This window comes from Macaca mulatta, chromosome 5 (genome assembly GCF_049350105.2).
Source record: "Macaca mulatta isolate MMU2019108-1 chromosome 5, T2T-MMU8v2.0, whole genome shotgun sequence".
NCBI lineage: Eukaryota > Metazoa > Chordata > Mammalia > Primates > Cercopithecidae > Macaca > Macaca mulatta.
In genome coordinates, this window is record NC_133410.1 from 38,807,696 (window position 1) to 38,829,013 (window position 21,318).

The 21,318-nt window shown below is 40.3% G+C and overlaps 1 protein-coding gene and 1 non-coding gene across 5 annotated transcripts in view; one reads left to right on the forward strand and one right to left on the reverse strand.

Annotated features, from left to right (window-relative positions):
- SMIM14 (small integral membrane protein 14) overlaps window positions 1-21,318 on the reverse strand; it is an 80,355-nt gene that overhangs the window by 42,117 nt on the left and 16,920 nt on the right. For all 4 annotated transcript variants that reach the window (XM_015138214.3, XM_015138213.3, XM_078003240.1 and 1 more), the window contains exon 2: window positions 4,089-4,198. In XM_015138214.3, coding sequence (XP_014993700.1) covers window positions 4,089-4,163 — 75 coding nt within the window. In that variant the 5' untranslated portion in view covers window positions 4,164-4,198. The remainder of the gene's footprint in view (window positions 1-4,088; window positions 4,199-21,318) is intronic.
- Window positions 20,448-20,509, forward strand: LOC114678550 (U7 small nuclear RNA). Its single transcript, XR_003729986.1, has one exon. It is a non-coding gene; the product is annotated as a U7 small nuclear RNA (small nuclear RNA).

A 21,318-nucleotide genomic window follows, 5' to 3' on the forward strand; every position in this document is an offset into this window, starting at 1 on the left:
TGTGCCTGTAATCCCAGCTACTCGGGAGGCTGAGGCAGGAGAATGGCCTGAACCCGGGAGGCGGAGCTTGCAGTGAGCTGAGATCGCACCACTGCACTCCAGCCTGGGGAACAGAGTGAGACTCCGTCTCAAAAAAAAAAAAAAAATTTAACATAAGAGATTTATGTATCATACTCTTTACTTGAGCATTATTTATAGTAGTATATAGTATACTTTATTATTTATGAAAAGGAACTAATAATAAAATCCTAACTGCTCCTAAGTTGTATATATTCCTTGGCAAAGCTCATCCATTTCCACAGAATAGGCAAAACTAAACCACAGCCCAGCATACAACTAATGAGCTAATCTGTAAATAATCATTAAAATCCTCAAGTATCTCCAGGTGTCTACTTGCTATAAGAACTTCAAATTCTGAAAAAGTGATGATACTCTGGCCTTCAAAAAAACCCAATTACATTACATGAGGTCAACAAAAAAACCCCAAAATTCCAAACTAGTACTTGAAATAAGATGTTACTCTAATATAAAGATAAATTAAATGTCCATTTTCAGAAAATGAGAATAAATCTGTTCTGTCGTCATACTGTATCAGTAACTACATCTGTGAGTTTCCTAAGCACACAGGGATTTAAATTCTCGTAGTTATAACAAACGGCAAAAAAGTATAACCGCACATAAATTGCTTTTAAAATACAGACTGCCATCCTGGCTAACACGGTGAAACCCCGTCTCTACTAAAAAAATACAGAAAACTAGCCGGGTGAGGTGGCGGGCGCCTGTAGTCCCAGCTACTCCGGAAGCTGAGGCAGGAGAATGGCGTGAACCCAGGAGGCAGAGCTTGCAGTGAGCTGAGATCCCGGCCACTGCACTCCAGCCTGGGCGACAGAGCGAGACTCTGTCTCAAAAACAACAAAAAAAATTCAGACTGGGAGTTAACTTAGAGTTCTATAGAGCTGTCAGACAACAGGTACTAAGAAAAAAGGCCCTCTGAAGTATAAAAGTAGAAGATAACGGATGAGGTGGGGTGCAGTGGCTCATGCCTATAATCCCAACACTTTGGGAGGCTAAGGTGGGAGGATCACTTAAGGCCAGGAGTTCAAGACCAGCCTGGGCAACCTGGGGAGATCCCATCTCTACCAAAATGTAAAAAATTAGTTGGGCATGGTGGTGCATGCCTGTAATCCTAGCTACCTGGGAGGCTAAAGTGGGAGGATTGCTTGAGCCCAGGAGTTCAAGGTTGCAGTGAGCTATGACCACACCACTGCACTCTAGCTTGGGGGAAAGAATAAGACCCTGACTCAAAAAAAAAAAAAAAAAAAAAAAAAGGCTAGTGCGGGACTCAGGCCTGTAATCCCAGCACTTATTGAGCTGAGGAGTTCAAGACCAGCCTGGGCAACATGGTGGAACCCCACCGCCTCTACAAAAAAAAAAAAAAAAAAGTTAGCTAGCTGTGGTGGCTGGTGCCTGTGGTCCCAGCTACTCAGGAGACTGAGGTAGGAGGACTGCTTGAGCCCGGGAGACAGAGGTTGCAGTGAGCAGAGATCGTGCCACTGCCCTACAGCCTGTGTGACAGCAAAATCATGTCTCAAAAAAAATGATGATAACGGATGTATGAGAGGTTGAAAAGCCTATCAGAAAAGAATATTGGCTGGGCACAGTGGCTCACGCCTGTAATCCCAGCACTTTGGGAGGCCAAGGCAGGCAGATCACCTGAGGTCAGGAGTTCGAGACCAGCCTGGCCAACATGGTAAAACCCCATCTCTACTAAAAATATAAAAAACAGCTCGGCGTGGTGGCAGGCACCTGTAATCCCAGCTGCTCGGGAGGCTGAGGCATGAGAATCATTTGAATCCAGGAGGCGGAGGTTGCAGTGAGCAAAGATTGGGTCATTGCACTCCAGCCTGGGCAACAGAGCGAGACTCCATGTCAAAAAACAAACAAACAAAAACTATCGGTTTGTTGCTTCATATACAAATATTCTCTCCTTAGACTCATCTATTTTTACATAAAGTTATCAGAGCCATCACATTACCATTATATTTCTATACCCTCAAGAATCTGATTTAATGTATAAGTTCTTATTTTATTCCTTTCCTTCTGAGGCATTCTTAAGGATTCCAAGTCCTAGTGCATGCTGACTCTAAAAAAGTACCTCACTGACAAGAAACACATTTCTGATCACTACATGTAGCAACACTGAGCCAGCAGAAAACCTGCTTATTAGTTATTGACAACTCAAATATTTGAGCAAATGTTTGTACCTACCTTTATTAACTGACGTATATACAAGAGTATTCTAAAACAATAAAATGTTGTTACAGGTTGAGTATCCCTAATCTGAAACCTTCAAATGCTTCAAAATCTGAAATTTTTTGAGCACCAACATGATGCTCAAAGGAAATGCTCTTTGGAGCATTTTGGATTTTCAGATTAGGGATGTCAAACCAGTAAGTATAATGCAAATATTCCAAAATGCTTTAATCCAAAACACCTCTGGTCCCAAGCATTTCAGATAAGCGATACTCAACCAGTATAATGTATAATATAAGAATATACTTCACTGTAAATAATGGTCAAATTTTTCCTTTTGCACATAAAAAGTATAAAGTATAATATAAATGGCCCTGTATTTAAGCTTATAGACTCCACTACAATCGACTCAATGAAACTATTCAAATCCTGTTGTTCTGAAATCTACCTCTGTCAAATAACTGATTTGTTTTCAGAAATGTGTTACATAGTCTGGGCTCAGTGGCTCACGCCTGTAATCCCAGCACTTTTGGGGGTTGAGGTTGGCAGATCACCTGAGGTCAGGAGTTCGACACCTGACCAAAAAAGCGAAACCCCGTCTCTACTAAAAATACAAAAATTAGCTGGGTGTGGTGGTGCGCACCTGCAATCCCACCTACTTGTGAAGCTGAGGCAGGAGAATCACTTGAACCCACGAGGTGGAGGTTACAGTGAGCTGAGATCGCACCACTGCATTCCAGCCTGGGTGACAGAGCGAGACTCTGTCTCAAAAAAAAAAAAAAAAAAAAAAGAGAAATGCTTTACACAGAGATTTGTATTGTCATGCCGTATGCTGGTGTAGGATTTGAACTATATCATAACAGGAACTGTCAATAGCAGCTTAGCAGGCAAACAAGCTCCACACAGCTAAAAACAATTTTATTTGTATTGATATAAAGTAGAAAAGGCAACATACGTATGTGTTATCTACCCATGATGGCAAATTTCACCAACATAAATCTGCCATAAAGACAGGAGTCTGGGCTGGGGAGGTGGATCACACCTGCATTCCCAGTACTTTGGGGGGCCAAGGCAGGCAGAACACTTGAGGTCAGGAGTTTGAGACCAGCCTGGCCAACATGGTGAAACCCAGTCTCTACTAAAAATGCAAATATTAGCCAGGCGTGGTGGCACACTCCTGTAGTCCCAGCTACTTGGGAGGCTGAGGCAGGAGAATCGCTTGAACTCAGGAGGTGGAGGCTGCAGTGAGCTGACATGGCACCACTACACTCCAGCCTGGGCAATAGAGCGAGACTCCATCTCAAAAAATAATAGTAATAATAAAGACGGTAGTCTGTTTTCATCTCTAATGAAATAATTGCTAGCAAACTTTTTTTTTTTTTTTTTTTTTTTTTGAGACGCAGTCTCATTCTGTCGCCCAGGCTAGAGTGCAGTGGCATGATCTCAGCTCACTACAACCTCCGCCTCCTGGGTTCAAGCAATTCTTGTGCCTCAGCCTTCTGAGTAGCTGTTATTAAAAGTGTGTGCCACCATGCCTGGCAAACTTTTATATTTTTAGTAGAGATGGGGTTTTGCTTTGTTGGCCAAGCTGGTCTCAAACTCCTGAGCTCAAGTGATCTGCCCACCTCGGCTTTCCAAAGTGCTGGGATTACAGGTGTGAGCCACTGTACCCGGCTACATTTTAATCATTACAACTTAAACAAATGTGGAATTTCAATTATGAAATACTTTTTAGTGACCATCAGATGAAAACTCTCCAATAACCAGTATTTTCATGCAAAGAGGATACAAGGGATACAGATCAGTTCGGAATAGGATTGTCCTATTCATCTCACCAGATTGATCAGTCTTCTCATTGCATGTTCATGAGAGCAAACACATTCACAGGGATCGAATCCACCTTCTGCCATGATTACCCAGCTTGATTTTACTTGACTGTTTAAATCTGGTAAGAAGGAAAAAATACTGTAAGTCTACTATTCAGAATTACTCTTTCTCTTGAGCTGTGAAAAATTCTGACATTGTATACATTCACAATCGTTTTATTAAACTATGTATAGTTTGTATTTCTTAATGACCTGTATCAATTTATTAATCCTATATGAATTATGAATTTATACAGGTGATTGGCTACCCCTTCTGCCATCAGCCCATAAATACAAATGTCTTTAATGCTCTAAACTGGCCCCGCCTTTGATGCAGATGATGCTAGAACCTACTCTGCTTAATTACTCAATTATTTGACTTTATTAGCTCCAGTATGCAAATAATTTAAACCGGCCTTTACCCCCACCAAGAAAGACATGTGAAAAGGTATCTAAAATGATACCAAGGTTTATGGGGGGAAATTAATGGCATAGCTAAGAAATAGCTAGGTAGATTTCGAAAAATAAAGAGAAACAAATGAGAGGTCAAGATGGAGTATTGGCAACCAGATTTACTGTTCTGCCTAAAACAATTTTTTAAAAACTAGACAAAATACATGAAACAATTATTTTTATACATACATATATATATATATATATTTTTTTTTTTTTTTTAGACAGAGTCTCACTCCGTCACCCAGGCTGGAGTACAGTGGTGTGATGTCGGCTCACTGCAACCTCCGCCTCCTGGGTTCAAGTGATTCTCCTGCCTCAGCTTCCTGAGTAGCTGGGATTACAGGCGCACACCACGCCCGGCTAATTTTCGTATTTTTAGTAGAGATGGGGTTTTGCCATGTTGGCCAGGGTGGTCTCAAACTCCTGACCTCAGGTGAGCTGCCCGCCTCGGCCTCCCAAAGTGCTAGGATTACAAGTGTGAGCCACAATGCCTGGCCAGAAACAATTGTTTTTAAGACATTAAGGCCAGGCATGATAGCTGACTCCTGTAATTCCAGCACTTTGGGAGGCTGAGGAGGGAGGATCACCTGAGCCCAGGAGTTTGAGATCAACCAGAGAAACCTAGTGAGACCTCATCTCTAAAAATAATTTAAAAATTAGTCGGGCACTGTGGCAGTGGCACACACCTGGGTCCCAGCTACTCAGAAGGCTGAGGTGGGAGGATTGTTTGAGCCCAGGCAGTCAAGGCTGCAATAAGCCATGATCATGCCACTGCATTCCAGCCTGGGCAACATAGTGAGTTCACATTTAAAAAAAAAAAAAAAAAAGGGCCAGGCACGGTGGCTCACACCTGTAATCCCAGCACTTTGGGATGCCGAGGCGGGTGGATCACAAGGTCAGGAGATAGAGGCCATCCTGGCCAACATGGTGAAACCCTGTCTCTACTAAAAACACAAAAATTAGCCGGACATGGTGGCGTGTGCCTGTAGTCACAGCTACTCAGGAGGCTGAGACAGGAGAATCGCTTGAACCCGTGAGGCAGAGGTTACAGTGAGCCAAGATTGCGCCACTGCACTCCAGCCTGGTGACAGGGCAAGACTCCATCAAAAAAAAAAAAAAAAAAAAAAAAAAGACATCAAACATGAGGCTACAAAGAATAGTAATACCTCAGAGACAGAAAAACAAATGAGGTGAGCCCTATCACTGGCCCAGTTTACTGCCTCAAGGAGACTCTAGGCCCAATTACGGGGTGGAAAAACCCGAAGAAACTAGAAGAATGACTATATTAAGGAGAGACATTAAAGATAGTAAAATTATCCAATTGGACTTGTAGAGATTAAAACAATAGTGTCTGAGATGAAAAATATACCAGATGGGTTTAACAGCATATTAGACATTACAGAAGAAAAGATTACTGAACTTGAAGACATAATAACAGTAGCTATCAAAAATGAAATAACAGAAAAAAGGGTGATAAACCAGTAGTCCCAGCTACTTGGGTGGGTGGGACAGGAGAACCATTTGAGCCCAGGAGTTCAAGGCCAGCCTGAGCAACAAAGTGAGAACCCATCTCTGAAAAAATAAACAAAAACATACATAGGCCATTAGTGAGCTGTGGGACAACTTCAAATGGTCTAATATATGTGAATTGTGGCCACATCTATCAAAACTTATCAAATTGTATATTTAAATGTACATAGTTTATTGTTTATCAATTATATCTCAATAACAAGTAAAATTAATGCTTATATACAGCATTAGTCACGGAAAACCATTCTGGTTAAAAGGTGGAATAGGCAGATCAATAAAACAATTCATAAATTAACTTAAAGGAACTTAGTTCATTCACTCAAAAATATTTAGTGCTTGTGCTAGGCCTATTAGAAATTTAAAAGTAGGCTGAGCATGGTGGCTCATACCTGTAATCCTAGCACTTGCGAGGCTGTGGCAAGAGGATCACTTGAGCTCAGGAGTTTGAGAATAGCCTGAGCAACATAGTGAGACCTCATCTCTATAAAAAGAAAAAAGAAAAAAGAAATTTAAAGTAAGCAAAAACTGATAGTTCTTACCCTAATAGTGTTCACATTCTAGTAGTAAAGATACTAATCTAAACGTTTTTAAAATTATAAATATAAACTGATAAATGCTATAAAAGATAAATGAAAGAGTGAAAAAGACAACTCCCAGAATGGATATTTGCAAATCATCTGTCCGATAAAGGTTTAATATTCACAATATATAAAGAATTCCTATAACTCAATAACAAAAGATAAGCATTTTAAAAATGGCAAATAACTTGAACAGACATTTATTCAAAGAAAATATACAAATGGCCAATAATTATATTAGAAATGCTTAAAGTCAGTAATCATTAGGGAGATGCAAATCAAAACCACAGTTAGATACCACTTCATACCTACTAGTATGGCCATAATCAAAATGGAAAATAAGTAATGTGAAAAATTAGAACCCTCACATAACCCTCATGTAAAATGGTGGTGTGGCTGCTGTGGAAAATAGTTTGACAGTTCCTCAAAAGTTAAACACAGATTATCTATCATAAGACTCAACAATTCTACTCATAGGTATATACCTAAAAGATTTGAAAACATGGACTCAAGATTGGGCATGGTGGCTCACGCCTGTAATCCCAGCACTTTTGAAAGCCGAGGTGGGAGGATCACTCGAGCCCAGGCAACACAGTGAGAAAGACCCTGTCTCTATTTATAAACAATAACAAAAAAAGAAAACATGAACTCCAACAGATACGTATTTACCAAATAGTCACAGCAGCATTGTTTGCAATAGGCAAGAGACAGAAACAACCCAAGTGTCCATCGACTGAAAAATGGATAAACAAAATGTGGTGTACACATACAATGGGGATATTCAGCTGTAAAAAGGAATGAAGTTCTGATATATGTTACAACATGAAGGAACTCTGAAAACATTCATCAACCTGAAATTAGCCAGACAAAAAATAATATGGTATGATTCAATTTATATGAAATATCTAGCTAAAATAGGCAAATTCATGGAGACAGGAAGTAGAATGGTGACTTCCAGGGACTTAAGGAAGAAAGAAATGGGGAGTTACTGCTTAACGAGTAGAGTTTGTATCTGTGGTAATAAAAAAGTTTTCAAAATGATGGTGATGATTGTACAACACTGTGAATGTAATTAATGTCATCAAATTGTACACTTTAAAACTGGTTAAAACTGCAAATTTTGTTATATTTTACCCCAATAAAAAAATCACTCTGGCTGCCTAGAGCTGGAAGTTTGCAGGGAAAATAGGGAGTGACTGCTAACGTGTATAGGCTCTTTTAGGGGCTGAAAAAAATGTTTTATGGTGATAATCACACAACTCTGTGAATATACTAAAAGCCACTGTACTGTACATTTTATTTTATTTATTTATTTATTTGAGATGGAGTCTTGCTCTGTCACCCGGGCTGGAGTACAGTGTTGATCTCGGCTCACTGAAACCTCCACCTCCCGAGTTCAAGCAATTCTCCTGCCTCAGTCTCCCGAGTAGCTGGGACTACAGGTGCATGCTACCATGCCTGGCTAATTTTTTCTATTTTTTTTTTATAGAGACAGTGTTTCACCATGTTAGCCAGGATGGTCTCGAACTCCTGACCTAGTGATCTGACTGCCTCAGCCTCCCAAAGTGCTGGGATTACAGGCATGAGCCACCATGCCCGGCCTGTATTGTACATTGTACATGGGTGCATTGTATGGTATGTGAATCATATCTCAAAAAAGCTGTTATGTAAATGGTGCCTAGAGAGCACATACACATTCTAAACTCATCTGGCGTGTCAGGGAAGATTTTACTGAAGAATTAACTAGGAGTTGAGAATGGAGGAATGAGTTAAATACATTAGGGTGAGGTAGAGGTAGAAGGTGTGAGACTTGGGGGTGGAGGGCATTCTAGACACAAAGGGAAAAGTAATACAAAGGTCCTTAATGATTAAGAATATGACACATTGGAGGAACTGAAAGAAAGCCACAATGTGCTAGAATCCAGAGAGCAGAGTGGTTTAACATGAGACAGGACAGGTCAGAGGGAGTCATGCCACAAAGGGTCTTTCAGGCCATGTTCATGATTAGGTCGTTACCCCAAGAGTAATGTGAAGAACAACGTGAAGCAATGTGCTTTCATCCTGGTATGTTCTAAAAAGACCACCTTGGCTGCACGATGGAAAACTGAGAAAAGGGAAGCCACAGTATGTAGAGGGAACCTAGTTAAAATGCTTTTTCAACAGATCAGTGACAATGGTGGGGCTCCTTGGAGAATGATATTTTAACAACAGCATATTGAATCACTGGAAGGAAGACAACTTATTTCCTAAATCATGTTAGCTCCCTCCCTATTCTCATTCTTTATGCCAAAATAAATTCTAGACACATGAGTGATTTAACTTTTTATTTTGAGACAAGGTCTCCCTCTGTTGCCCAGGCTGGAGTGCAGTGGCGTGAACACCCCTCACCGCAGCCTCAACCTCCCAGGCTCAAGTGATCCTTCCCTCTCAGCCTCCCAAGTAGCTAGGACCACAGGTACACACCCCACCTTGCTAGTTTTAAATTTTCTACAAAGATGGGGTCTCCCTATGTTGCCCAGGCTGGTCTTGAACTCTTGAGCTCAAGTGATCCTCCCTCCTTAGCCTTCCAAAGTGCTGAAATTACAGGTGTGAGCCACCGCACCCGGCCCAGTTTAACTTTTAAAAATGAAGTCACACATAAAATTAGTCAACTACAGCAACAGATTAGAATACAGTATTCACAAACTGACCCATGATTTTACTGAAATTTAGAATATACAAAAGGTGCCATTTAAAAACATGGATTATTTAATAAATGGCAGGGTAATTGTCTTTTTTTTTTTTTTAAGGTAAACTGTGACACACACATAAAGCACTGGAGGCCTGAGCAATATAGCAAGACCTCATCTACAAAAAAATTTTTTTTAATTAGCTGAGTGTGGTGGCATGTACCTGTAGTTCTAACTACTCTGGAGGCTGAAGTGGGAAGATTACTTGAGCCCAGGAGTTTGAGACCATTGTGAGCTATGATCACATCACTGCACTCCAGCCTGAGTGACAGAACTAGACCTGGTCTCTTTTTTTTTTTTTGAGACGGAGTCTCGCTCTGTCACCCAGGCTGGAGTGCAGTGGCCGGATCTCAGCTCACTGCAAGCTCTGCCTCCCGGGTTCACGCCATTCTCCTGCCTCAGCCTCCCGAGTAGCTGGGACTACAGGCGCCCGCCACCTCGCCCGGCTAGTTTTTTGTATTTTTTAGTAGAGACAGAGTTTCACCGTGTTAACCAGGATGGTCTCGATCTCCCGACCTCGTGATCCGCCCGTCTCGGCCTCCCAAAGTGCTGGGATTACAGGCTTGAGCCACCGCGCCCGGCCTAGACCTGGTCTCTTAAAAAAAAAAAAAAAAAAAAACTGAAAGAACATACATCAGACTTAATATAGGGGAACAGAGTTTCACTGTCAATTTTTACATTTCTTATGAGCATGTATTTATGTATTAAGACTTCTAAAATACAAATTTTAATTTTAAAAAGCCACACATATATAATTACAAGAAGATGACTGGGATACATATAGAATATAAGTCCAAGAAACCATGAAGGAAAGGACTAATAATTTTAACAACCAAAACCAATAAAAGTTTCTATAAAACCAAAAATATACCATAAAATGAAAAGACAACAAACTTGAAAAACCATGTGTAATATCAGGGCTAGTTTCCTTAATTTACAGAGAATTCTGAAAAAATCAGTATGAAAATGGCAACCTAGTAGAAAAGTGAGCAAAGATTACATTCACAGGAAAACACAGAGCCAATAAGCAAATACAAAATGGAAGTGTAAATCAACACAATCTTACACGTATCAGGAGATTGATAAAATTAATTCATCCAGCCAGGCACAGTGGCTCACGCCTGTAATCCCAGCACTCTGGGAGGCCAAGGCAGGCCTGACCTGAGGTCAGGAGTTCGAGACAAGCCTGGCCGACATGGCCAAACCCCATTTCTACTAAAAATACAAAAATTAGCTGGGCACGGTGGTGGGTGCCTGTAATCCCAGCTACTCGGGAGACTGAGGCAGGAGAATCGCTTGAACTCAGGGGGTGGAGGTTGCAGTGACCCAAGATAGTGCCAATTCACTCCAGCCTGAGCAACAGAGCAAGACTCCATCTCAAAAAAAAAAAAAAAAAAATTAGCCAGGCGTGGTGGTGTGTGCCTGTAATCCTAGCTACTCAGGAGGCTGACAGGAGAATCGATGAACCCAGGAGGTGGAGGTTATAGTAAGCCGAGATTGCACCACTGCACTCCAGCCTGGGCAACAGAGCAAGACTCCATCTCAAAATAATAATAATAATTCAGCCTAGTTAATTTGAATATCCATATTCAAACAAGCATGCAAAATTTCTGTACAGCATGTTTACTGGAATACCGTAACAGCAAAGAAAAAAGTAATGCAAAGGATTTATCAGTGTTGTTTCGATTAAATGATGCAATGAGTACATAAGATCCTATAGAGCTGTTAGAAAAATTAAGGTAGATTTCTACGTGGTGATTTGGTGAAACAACCAAAATATATTGAGATGAAATCAAGCCATAAACAGGGCAAACCTTTCCATCTAATATCCTTCTAGATCTGCCTGCCTGAGCTAAAGGTAGAAGGGGAGGTGAGGATTGGAAGGGGAGATGGAGATGTGGCCTAAGCTGGAGAGGCTCACTTTCTGGAAGGTAAGCAAACCATGTGTAAACTCTACTTTACAGTTTTGTCTGAGGCCACTCTGTCCACACCTTTTTTTAAAAAAAAAAAAAAAAAAAGCTGATTAGCTTTCACGTTTGATTGTATATATCCAACACAGAAAACTCTGACAGTAAATATAACCTACCCTTATATATAAAGTTCACCAGTATGCCGGGCACGGTGGCTCACGCCTGTAATCCCAGCACTTTGGGAGGCCGAGGCGGGTGGATCACGAGGTCAGGAGATCAAGACCATCCTGGCTAACATGGTGAAACCCCGTCTCTACTAAAAATACAAAAAATATCGTGCCACTGCATTCCAGCCTGGGCGACGGTGAGACTCTGTCTCAAAAAAAAAAGTTCACCGGTAAATTCCTGTGTCTCAACTGTCTTTTCTTTTTTGTTGTTGTTTTTTCTTTCTTGAGACGGAGTTTCGCTCTTGTTACCCCAGTTGGAGTGCAATGGCGCAATCTTGGCTCACTGCAACCTCCACCTCCCAGGTTCAAGCAATTCTCCTGCCTCAGCCTCCCAAGTAGCTGGGATTACAGGCATGCGCCACCACACCCGGCTAATTTTTTATTATTAGTAGATACTAATAATACTGTGTTGGTTAAAATGAAGATATTTTACTAAGATTTTCTTATTTTTTAAAAATTTGAGACAGGGTCTCACTGTGTCACCAAGGCTGGAGTGCAGTGGCACAATCACAGCTCACTGCAGCCTCGACTTGCCAGGCTCCAGCTATCCTTCCACTTCAGCCTCCCTAGTAGCTGGGACTGCAGGCACCTGCCAACATGCCTAATTTTTATATTTTTGGTAGAGACGGGGTTTTGCCATGTTTCCCAGGTTGGTCCTGAACTCCTGAGGTTAAGAAATCCACCTGCTGGCCTCCCATAGTGCCGGGATTATTGGCATGAGTCAACAAGCTGGCCTTTTACTAAGGTTTTTATAAAACAAATTCAAATACAGAAATGACCACCTCTGTAGCCTCTGAACACAGAACTTTAAGAAAGCACAAGCACACTGGCTTTCATAAAGAAAGGGAGACTTGTTTTTATCACTGTATTACCCACCAAAATTGTAAAACATGGCTATTTTAAAATCTCTTTTTAATTCATTAAATTAACAAAATCAGACTCCACCACCACCCCTAAAAAAAAAACAGAGCTTCTGGAGGGCAGAAATCTTAGTCATCATCTCTGAACACCACCTATACTGCTTAGCCACAGCACTCACAGAATAAATATTTACTGAATTCTTGACAATGTTTATTTTCTCTACTTCTATATGTGTCAGGAACAAGTAAATCAACTAGAATTTTAAATTATACTTCAGTCTTAATTAGCCTCCAGTAAAATGAGAAAGTATATTTATAAATAGGACATTCCTCAATAGTGCTACACTTCTGTGGAACTTTCTTCCTGTAAACTTGAGCTGTTTTAAGTACTACTTGGTTTTCAGTTAACAGTTTCCATTTTAAAATCACTGGGGTTTTTTTTTGAAAATAGGATGAACACAGTTCTCTTTTGATGAAGACCCAAAAACAAGTGTCAACACAAACCAGCAGCTAGGCACCAGAAGAAAAAAACTTAACCAGTCCCACCGCACATTTAAATCCCGTGGTCTCCAGAGACATTAAGCTGCTCTATCCTAGGCAAGACAGAACAGTGTGACTGAATCAGAACTTTAGTAAATCTGCCTCAATAAGGTCTTTGATAGAAAGTAATTTAAAACAATGTTTCATCTTGTATGTTTCACAGACTTGTTCATCTCCCCAATATATATCCCTAATGTTAGAGAACAATGCCAATACCAAAGTCATGGGGGGCTTGATCCTTGAGGACAAGCAGCTTCAAGACTTGTTTCTCAAAAACGTGCAACAGGTTATAAAGGTCTAAGTCATGAAAACATAAATAGTTTACTAAGAAAATTCAAAATAGCCAGGCACGGTGGCTCACACTTGTAATTGCAGCATTTTGGGAGGCCAAGGAGGGTGGATCACCTGAGGTTAGGAGTTCAAGACCAGTGTGGCCAACATGGTGTGAAACCCAGTCTCTACTAAAAATACAAAAATGTGCTGGGCATGGTGGTGCAAACGCCTGTAATCCAGCTGCTTGGGAGGCTGAAGCAGAATTGCTTGAACCTGGGAGGGTTATAGTGAGCCAAGATGGCACCATTGCACTCTAGCCTGGGCAACAAGAGCAAAATTCAGTTACAAAATAAATAAACAAATAAATAAAAGAAAAGTCAATAGAATCGAGGAGCAGTAAGGGAAGCAAACATAGGCATAGATGCAATAAAAGAGACAATAAGTTGATAATTATTGAAGTTGTGTTATAGGTTCTGGGGAGTTCCTAGGCTACCTTTTTTTTTTTTTTTTTGAGATGGAGTTTTTGCTCTTGTTGCCCAAGCTGGAGTGCAGTGGCGCGATCTTGGCTCACTGCAACCTCTACCTCCCAGGTTCAAGCGATTCTCCTGTCTCAGCCTCCAGAGTAGTTGGGATTACAGGTGTGCGCCACATGCCTGCCTAATTTTTTGTATTTTTAGTAGAGATGGAGTTTTGCCATGTTGGATAGGCTGGTCTTGAACTCCCAACCTCAGGTGATCTGCCTGCCTCAGCCTCCCAAAGTGCTGGGATTACAGGCATGAGCCACTGCACCTGGCCCCTATGCTACTTTTCAAAATTTTTTTTATATTTCCATAATAGTCACTGAATTTGTATGTCAGCATTTTCCCATTTTTGTGATAGCAATCTGACTTCAGGTATATATTAAGCAACATGGTTTATAAGTGACTTTTTATGTAGCATTAAGGGCAAAATAAACATGTCTGAAGCTCTCAAACAATTCTTAGCACAGAAAAGCAGGGAAATAACATGACTGTTGAGAAGGCAAAAAGCAATTCCCCTTATTCTGCAGGTGCAGGTCACTTTCTCTCCTCTACAACTAACACCTTTCCTGGTAGAATTTGGCAGGAATAACTCAGCTGAGTCATACTGTTGCTACATGTGGTGAGGGAATTTTCCAGTGCTGTTAACCAATTTATCATTGCTGTTAGAACCTTAAGCACTCCAGCTCATGCAAGCTCATGAAAGAGATAAAGGGAGTTAAAATAGCCGATAGAGTCTCTAAAATGTTTTTTTATTTTTTAAAATTTATTTATAGAGACAAGGTCTTGCTATGTTGCCCAGGCTGATCTTGAACTCCTGGGCTAAAGTGATCCTCCCACCTTGGCCTCCAGAAGCATTGGGATTACAGGCGTGAGGAACAACGTCCGGCCCGAAAGTAAGACATTAATATTAGGGGAAGCTGGGTGAGGAGTATATAGTAACTTTGTATTACCTTTGCAACTTTTCTGTAAGTCTAAATTTATCGCAAAATAAAAATATTTACTTAAAAAATGTCAAGTCCAACAGACCTTTAAAAAATAAATAAATGGATGGAGGGATTTTTAGGGCAATGAAACAATTCTGTATACTACTACAGTGGTAGATATGTGTCATTATACATTTGTCAAACTCCGTAAGATGTACAATACCAAGAGTGAACCCTAATGTAAACTATGACTTTAGGTAAAAACGACTTTTCAATGTTTGGTTCGTTGACTATAACAAAAGGTTAACACTCTGGTGTCTGATAGTAGGGAAGCTATGCATGTGTGGGGGCAAGGGATATATAAGAACTCTATACTTTTTTTTTTTTTTTGAGACGGAGTCTCTCTCTGTCACCCAGGCTGCAGTGCAGTGGCCGGATCTCAGCTCACTGCAAGCTCCGCCTCCCGGGTTCACACCATTCTCCTGCCTCAGCCTCCCGTGTAGCTGGGACTACAGGCGCCCGCCACCTCGCCCGGCTAATTTTTTTTGTATTTTTAGTACAGACGGGGTTTCACCGTGTTAGCCAGGATGGTCTCGATCTCCTGACCTCCTGATCCGCCCGTCTCGGCCTCCCAAAGTGCTGGGATTACAGGCGTGAGCCACCGCGCCCGGTGAGAACTCTACACTTTCTGCTCAATTTTCCTGTGAACCTAAAACTGCTCTAAAAAAAAATGACATTAAAAAAAAATAAACTAGGCCGGGCGCGGTGGCTCACGCCTGTAATCCCAGCACTTTGGGAGGCCGAGGCGGGCGGATCACAAGGTCAGGAGATCGAGACCATGGTGAAACCCCGTCTCTACTAAAAATAGAAAAAACTAGCCGGGCGAGGTGGCGGGCGCCTGTAGTCCCAGCTACTCGGGAGGCTGAGGCAGGAGAATGGCGTGAACCCGGGAGGCGGAGCTTGCAGTGAGCCGAGATTGCGCCATTGCACTCCAGCCTGGGCGACAGAGGGAGACTCCGTCTCAAAAATAAATAAATAAATAAATAAAAAATAAACTAAAAACCTGGATGTGGATCAATGAAACAAGACTGGCCAGGAGTTAAAGACCATTGAAACTGGATCATGGGTAACTGAAAATTGTTGAGTCCACTTTTGTGTATATTTTTTAAACCTATAATAAATAGTATTTTTACAAAGCTTGTACCCTTAAGAATTACATTTCTATCACTCTGTTCTAAGGGACTGTCTGAATTGTGCATTACTGAATATTCAAAAAATTATAAAGAACCCAAATGTTGGTAATTAAAGCTATGGTACATTCGAGCAATGAAACATACTATGTAGTAACACGGTATAGCTAGCAAAACTGGCCTCTTGCTAACAGCATCTCTATAGTAGATTTGGCTTATTCTGCTAGGCTATTCCATTGAAAATAAAGAAGGGACATCCCTGAAAAGGGTTAAACATTCCCAATTTTGTTGTTGTTGTTGTTGTTTTGAGGCTGAGACTCGCTCTGTCACCCAGGCTGGAATGCAGTGTCGCCATCTTGGCTCACTGCAACCTCCACCTCCTGAGTTCAAGTGATTCTCCTGCCTCAGCCTCCCAAGTAGCTGGGAACACAGGCGTGTGCCACCACACCTGGCTAATTTTTATATTTTTAGTAAAGACAGAGTTTCACCATGTTGGCCAGGCTGGTCTCAAACTCCCGGCCTCTAGTGATCTGCTCCCTCAGACTCCCAAAGTGCTCAGATTACAGGAGTGAGCCACCGTGCCTGGCCACATTTTATAACTTGGGAGTTTCTGACTCTTGCTGCTCAGACTCCATTGTCATAACAGACAAAAACTGAATGCGTGACGTGGAAAGTTCTCTTTCCTTAAGTTAATCCTCCCTGGTACCCACATCAAAATATAACAGAAATGTGTAACCTGACTGTGAGCTTATCTTCTCTATACATCTTCCAATCCATTCCTTACATTTAAAACAGAAAAAAGAAAAGCAGTATTCTAAGGACCCAGAATTACTGCAACTGGATTTTTTCCTTATTTTTCTCAAGGCTGTAGTATAAAAATATGCACCCTTATTAAACCTCTCTACTCTTTTTGCCAATCCCTGGTTTCCTCTCTCCTTCAAAAAGGTTAGTTCCCCACTCCTTTTCCAAGAGCAACAATACTAAGAGATTCATTTCCCTCCTAAGAAATGAGTCAGAATTCCAGTATGCTCAGTGTGAAATTCCCGTGATTAAGGTTTTTAAAAATACGTAGAATTACTACCTACCAAGAATTTAAACTTGGGGAAAAATTATTATACATTAAACTCATTACACTGGTTATTGTTAAGATGATCAGGTATTGATTTTTTTTCTTATTTTCCTGTTTCTATACATATTACTTTTTAAACCAAATTATATATTTGCATATGTGTAAATATTTACATATATGTGCAAATTTGCATACATGTGTAAACAACAGATACTACCCAAAATAAAAATAAAATGCTGCTGTGGAAACTCCAATAACATTAGGAACTTCAGGCTAAGTTTTCATCAATGGAGAGATGTTTGCAAATAGTCCCAAACTTTTAGTATTTGAAAGAGGACCTAGGTGGCCTGGAGATAGAAGTAGTAAGGAGACTTTTTGCTGCATATGATTGTGTTTTCTGAAATTACACCATTTGAATATTTAACTATTCAAAGAGTATTAACTTTGTAAAAGAATAATCTTGAAGTTTCTTGTTCTTCTATCCACTATAACCATGAGCTCTAGGGATAAATAATTCTATATCAATGTACTCGAACTGAATATGTTAAATTGTCTTTCTATCATCACTGAAGTTGTTGGTTAGAGATAATATCTCATAAAAGGGATTGTAACTCTGTAGGTAAATGTTACAAAATTAACCATATCCCATCATCAATGAAGATATTAAAAAGTATATAAACAGGCCCTATCATGGATACTTCTAAAGTCAGCCTTTGACCTAAATCTGAGGCAATCATTGTTTGCAAAAATCAGTTTTCAAAGTTTACTTTTCCCTTCCCTACTTACTCTCTCTCTGGTGGAAGCTTTAACAGCTGAAGAGAATCTAAACAGTGAAACAGTGTATCTGAAACAGTGTATCTACCATAAACTACTAATATTGGTATAGTACTTTGTTAAATTAAGTTTAAAATAAAAGCAAATGGAAATTCATTTTTAAATTCCTTTTAAAAACACATGTAAGACCGAAAAAAATCAGGAAAATGACAATGCCTAGTTTTGTTTTTTATCTTTTCCCAAGGTGCATCTGCAATCAAATACATCATCTGGATGCTTACCATAGTTGAGATGACAAAGGAAAAAATGGTAGAGAAAGGAGAGAAGTAAGAGAGAATATTACTCCTGCCAAAGCAAGTACACTTCTTCAGAAATAACAAGTGGAGCCAACATAGAAACCTAAAACTATCAGTGACATCAAATCATGACCACTCAAGTCTTGGCAAATACAGAAAAGGCCCCCAAAACATCAAGAGAGGAATCATCACCAGGAGCTGCTGAGGAGAACTTACACCATCAAGAAAAAGGAAAAATTCACTGAAGCCCAACTCATTTGAACACCTTGATACTGAACACTGCAACACGCATGGGAAAAACAATGATGAGCAAGATGTGATCACCTCCAGATAACCTCAGTCTAATAAAAATGGGGCTCCAGGAACTGCACTTAAAAGCCCCAGAGTATTGGGAGGCTAAGGCAGGTGGGTCACAAGGTCAGGAGTTCAAGACCAGCCTGGCCAAGACGGTGAAACCCCATCTCTACTAAAAATACAAAAATTAGTCAGGCATGGTGGCGGGCGCCTGTAATCCCAGCTACTCAGGAGGCTGAGGTAGAGAACTGCTTGAATCCGGGAGGTGGAGGCTTCAGTGAGCCGAGATTGTGCCACTGCACTCCAGCCTGGGCGACAGAACGAGAGCGAGACTCCGTCTCAAAAAAAAAAAAAAAAAAGCCCCCAAGTAATAAAACTCACTCATTCTCATTCTCTTTTACCCACTGTCACTGATTACACTTCCCAAGCAGCAAGTATCATTGTATAATAGCTTTTATATTTTTTAGGTCTGGTAATTTACAGAAAGGACTGCACACTTTTTTCAACCTGCATGTTGGACCCTGAAGGGCTGTCAAGCCCCCCTCTTGAGAAGAAAGTGAGTGTGAATAGACTCAGTGGGAAGCAGCATTATGGAGTAGAGATTTGGGCATAAAATAGCAGCAGGGATGCATATACACCACATACCCACCTCTCCTGGCTGTCAGATCCTTTATAGTCCACAAGCCTGTCTTTGGAAAATATATGATATATTATCTCTAACCAACAAATTAAGTGATGATAGAGGGTAAGACCGTGTTTAGACAATTTAGCATATTCAGTTCAAAAGAAAATTGAAATATAATTAAATATATATTTTGAGAAAATTGAGATATAATTAAATATATATTTTGAGAAAAGAGATAAACTTTCTCAAAATATATACAAATATATATTTTTAATTAAATATATTTATATTTAATTATAAATATATATTTAATACATTTATTTATATTTAATATATATTTATACATATTTAATATAATGTATTTGTTTAATATATTTAATACATAAATATATATTTTAAAGAGAGAGGGACTCACGCTCTGTTGCCCAGGCTGGAGTACAATGGCAATCACAGCTCACTGCAGCCTCAAACTCATGGGCGCTCAAGTGATCCTCCCACGTCAGCCTCCTGAGGAGCTGGGACTACAGGCGCAGGCCACCACACCCAGCTGCTTAAAAAAATATTTTTGCTGGGCATGGTAGCTCATGCCTTTAATTCCAGCACTTTGGGAGGGTGAGGTGGGAGGATTGCTTGAGCCCAGGAGTTCAAGACTGGCCTGAGAAACAGCAAGACCCCATCTCTATTAAGAAAAATATATATTTAAAAATAAAAATAAATTTTTTTGTAGAGACGGAGGTCTTGCTATGTTGCCCAGGATGGTCGACATAGCAAGGCCAGGCTGATCCTCTGGCCTCAGCCTCCCAAAGTGTTGGGATTATAGGCGTGAGCCATTGTGCCCAACCTGGAATATACTGAATATAAAAGTGCTTGTGAGCTGCTATGTACTATAGGAATGTAATGAAAATGATATTTTACTATTACTGTTTCTACAACAATCCACTTTTATGTGGGAAGTGGTGAGTGAGTCCTGATGACCCTGTGTTAAATTTTTAAGGCCAAATGTCTTCCTTGTCCTGGCAGGAATAAACAAGTTTTTAAAAAAACAGTGTGCAGCCGGGCGCGGTGGCTCAAGCCTGTAATCCCAGCACTTTGGGAGGCCGAGACGGGCAGATCAGGAGGTCAGGAGATCGAGACCATCCTGGCGAACACGGTGAAACCCTGTCTCTACTAAAAAGTACAAAAAAACTAGCTGGGCGAGGTGGCGGGCGCCTGTAGTCCCAGCTACTCGGGAGGCTGAGGCAGGAGAATGGCGTAAACCCGTGAGGCGGAGCTTGCAGTGAGCTGAGATCCGGCCACTGCACTCCAGCCTGGGCGACAGAGCGAGACTCTGTCTCAAAAACAAACAAACAAACAAAAAAACAGTGTGCAAACACACACACACAAACACACTTACAACCAGTAAATCAGATTTATAGAATTGTCTGAACAAATTCCCCTCAAAATATATTTATTTATATTTATATATCAAAATTGGAATCACAAATAAATGGGGAAGGGATTCTAATTTCAATAAATTCAGTGCTAGGAAAACCTACAGTGTTATAGCTCTTTCAGAATTTGTCTAATAGACTTTCCAGTTTTTGCTGGAAAGCTCCCCAGAAAAAATTCCAAACAGAAAAAGAAAACCTACTAGCAGTTAAGGAAGAAAAAAAAATCAGCAATTCTACCAGAGAAGTAAGGTTAACATTTATCTGATATTCAGAGAAGGACTTCCTACAGATACATACAAACTTTGCATCCATTAAAGTACAGATAAAACGCAAAAAAGATAAATACCATGAAAAATATCAAATTTAGGACACAAGACTGTGCATTTAAAAAAAAATCCCAAGTAAAATTTAAAAAGCAAAAGAATTAGGGGAAAAAAACTCCAAACATTCCACTAATATGGCTGGCAAAGACATTTTAAAAATAAAGAGCAAATGCAAACCAATTCTTTAGTAAGATGCAGCCATTTATACACTGCATTGGAAATTACAAACTATGATAACTTTTCTGGCAATACAAATCCAGATGTTAAAAAACGTGCATGCCCTCTGAATAAGTCCAGTTCTAAGCCTATCAAGGAAAATAATCTGAAGTACAAAGATTTATATACAAAGACGGTTATCATGGCTTTAAAGTAGTGAAAAATGGGGATAATCTAAATATCCAGCTAAAAAGAAATATTTAAATTGTGATACACACTGTAAAGTATTATACAGCCAAATGTTTCTTTTTTTTTCTTTTTTTTTTTTGAGAAAGGCTCTCGCTCTGTCACACAGGCTGGCATGCAGTAGAGCAATCATGGCTCACTGCATCCTTGACCTCCCAGGTTCAAGTGATCTGATCCCAAGTGGCTGGGACTATGGGGGCACATGTTACCATGCTTGGCTTTTTTTTTTTTTTTTAAGTAGAGACAGGGT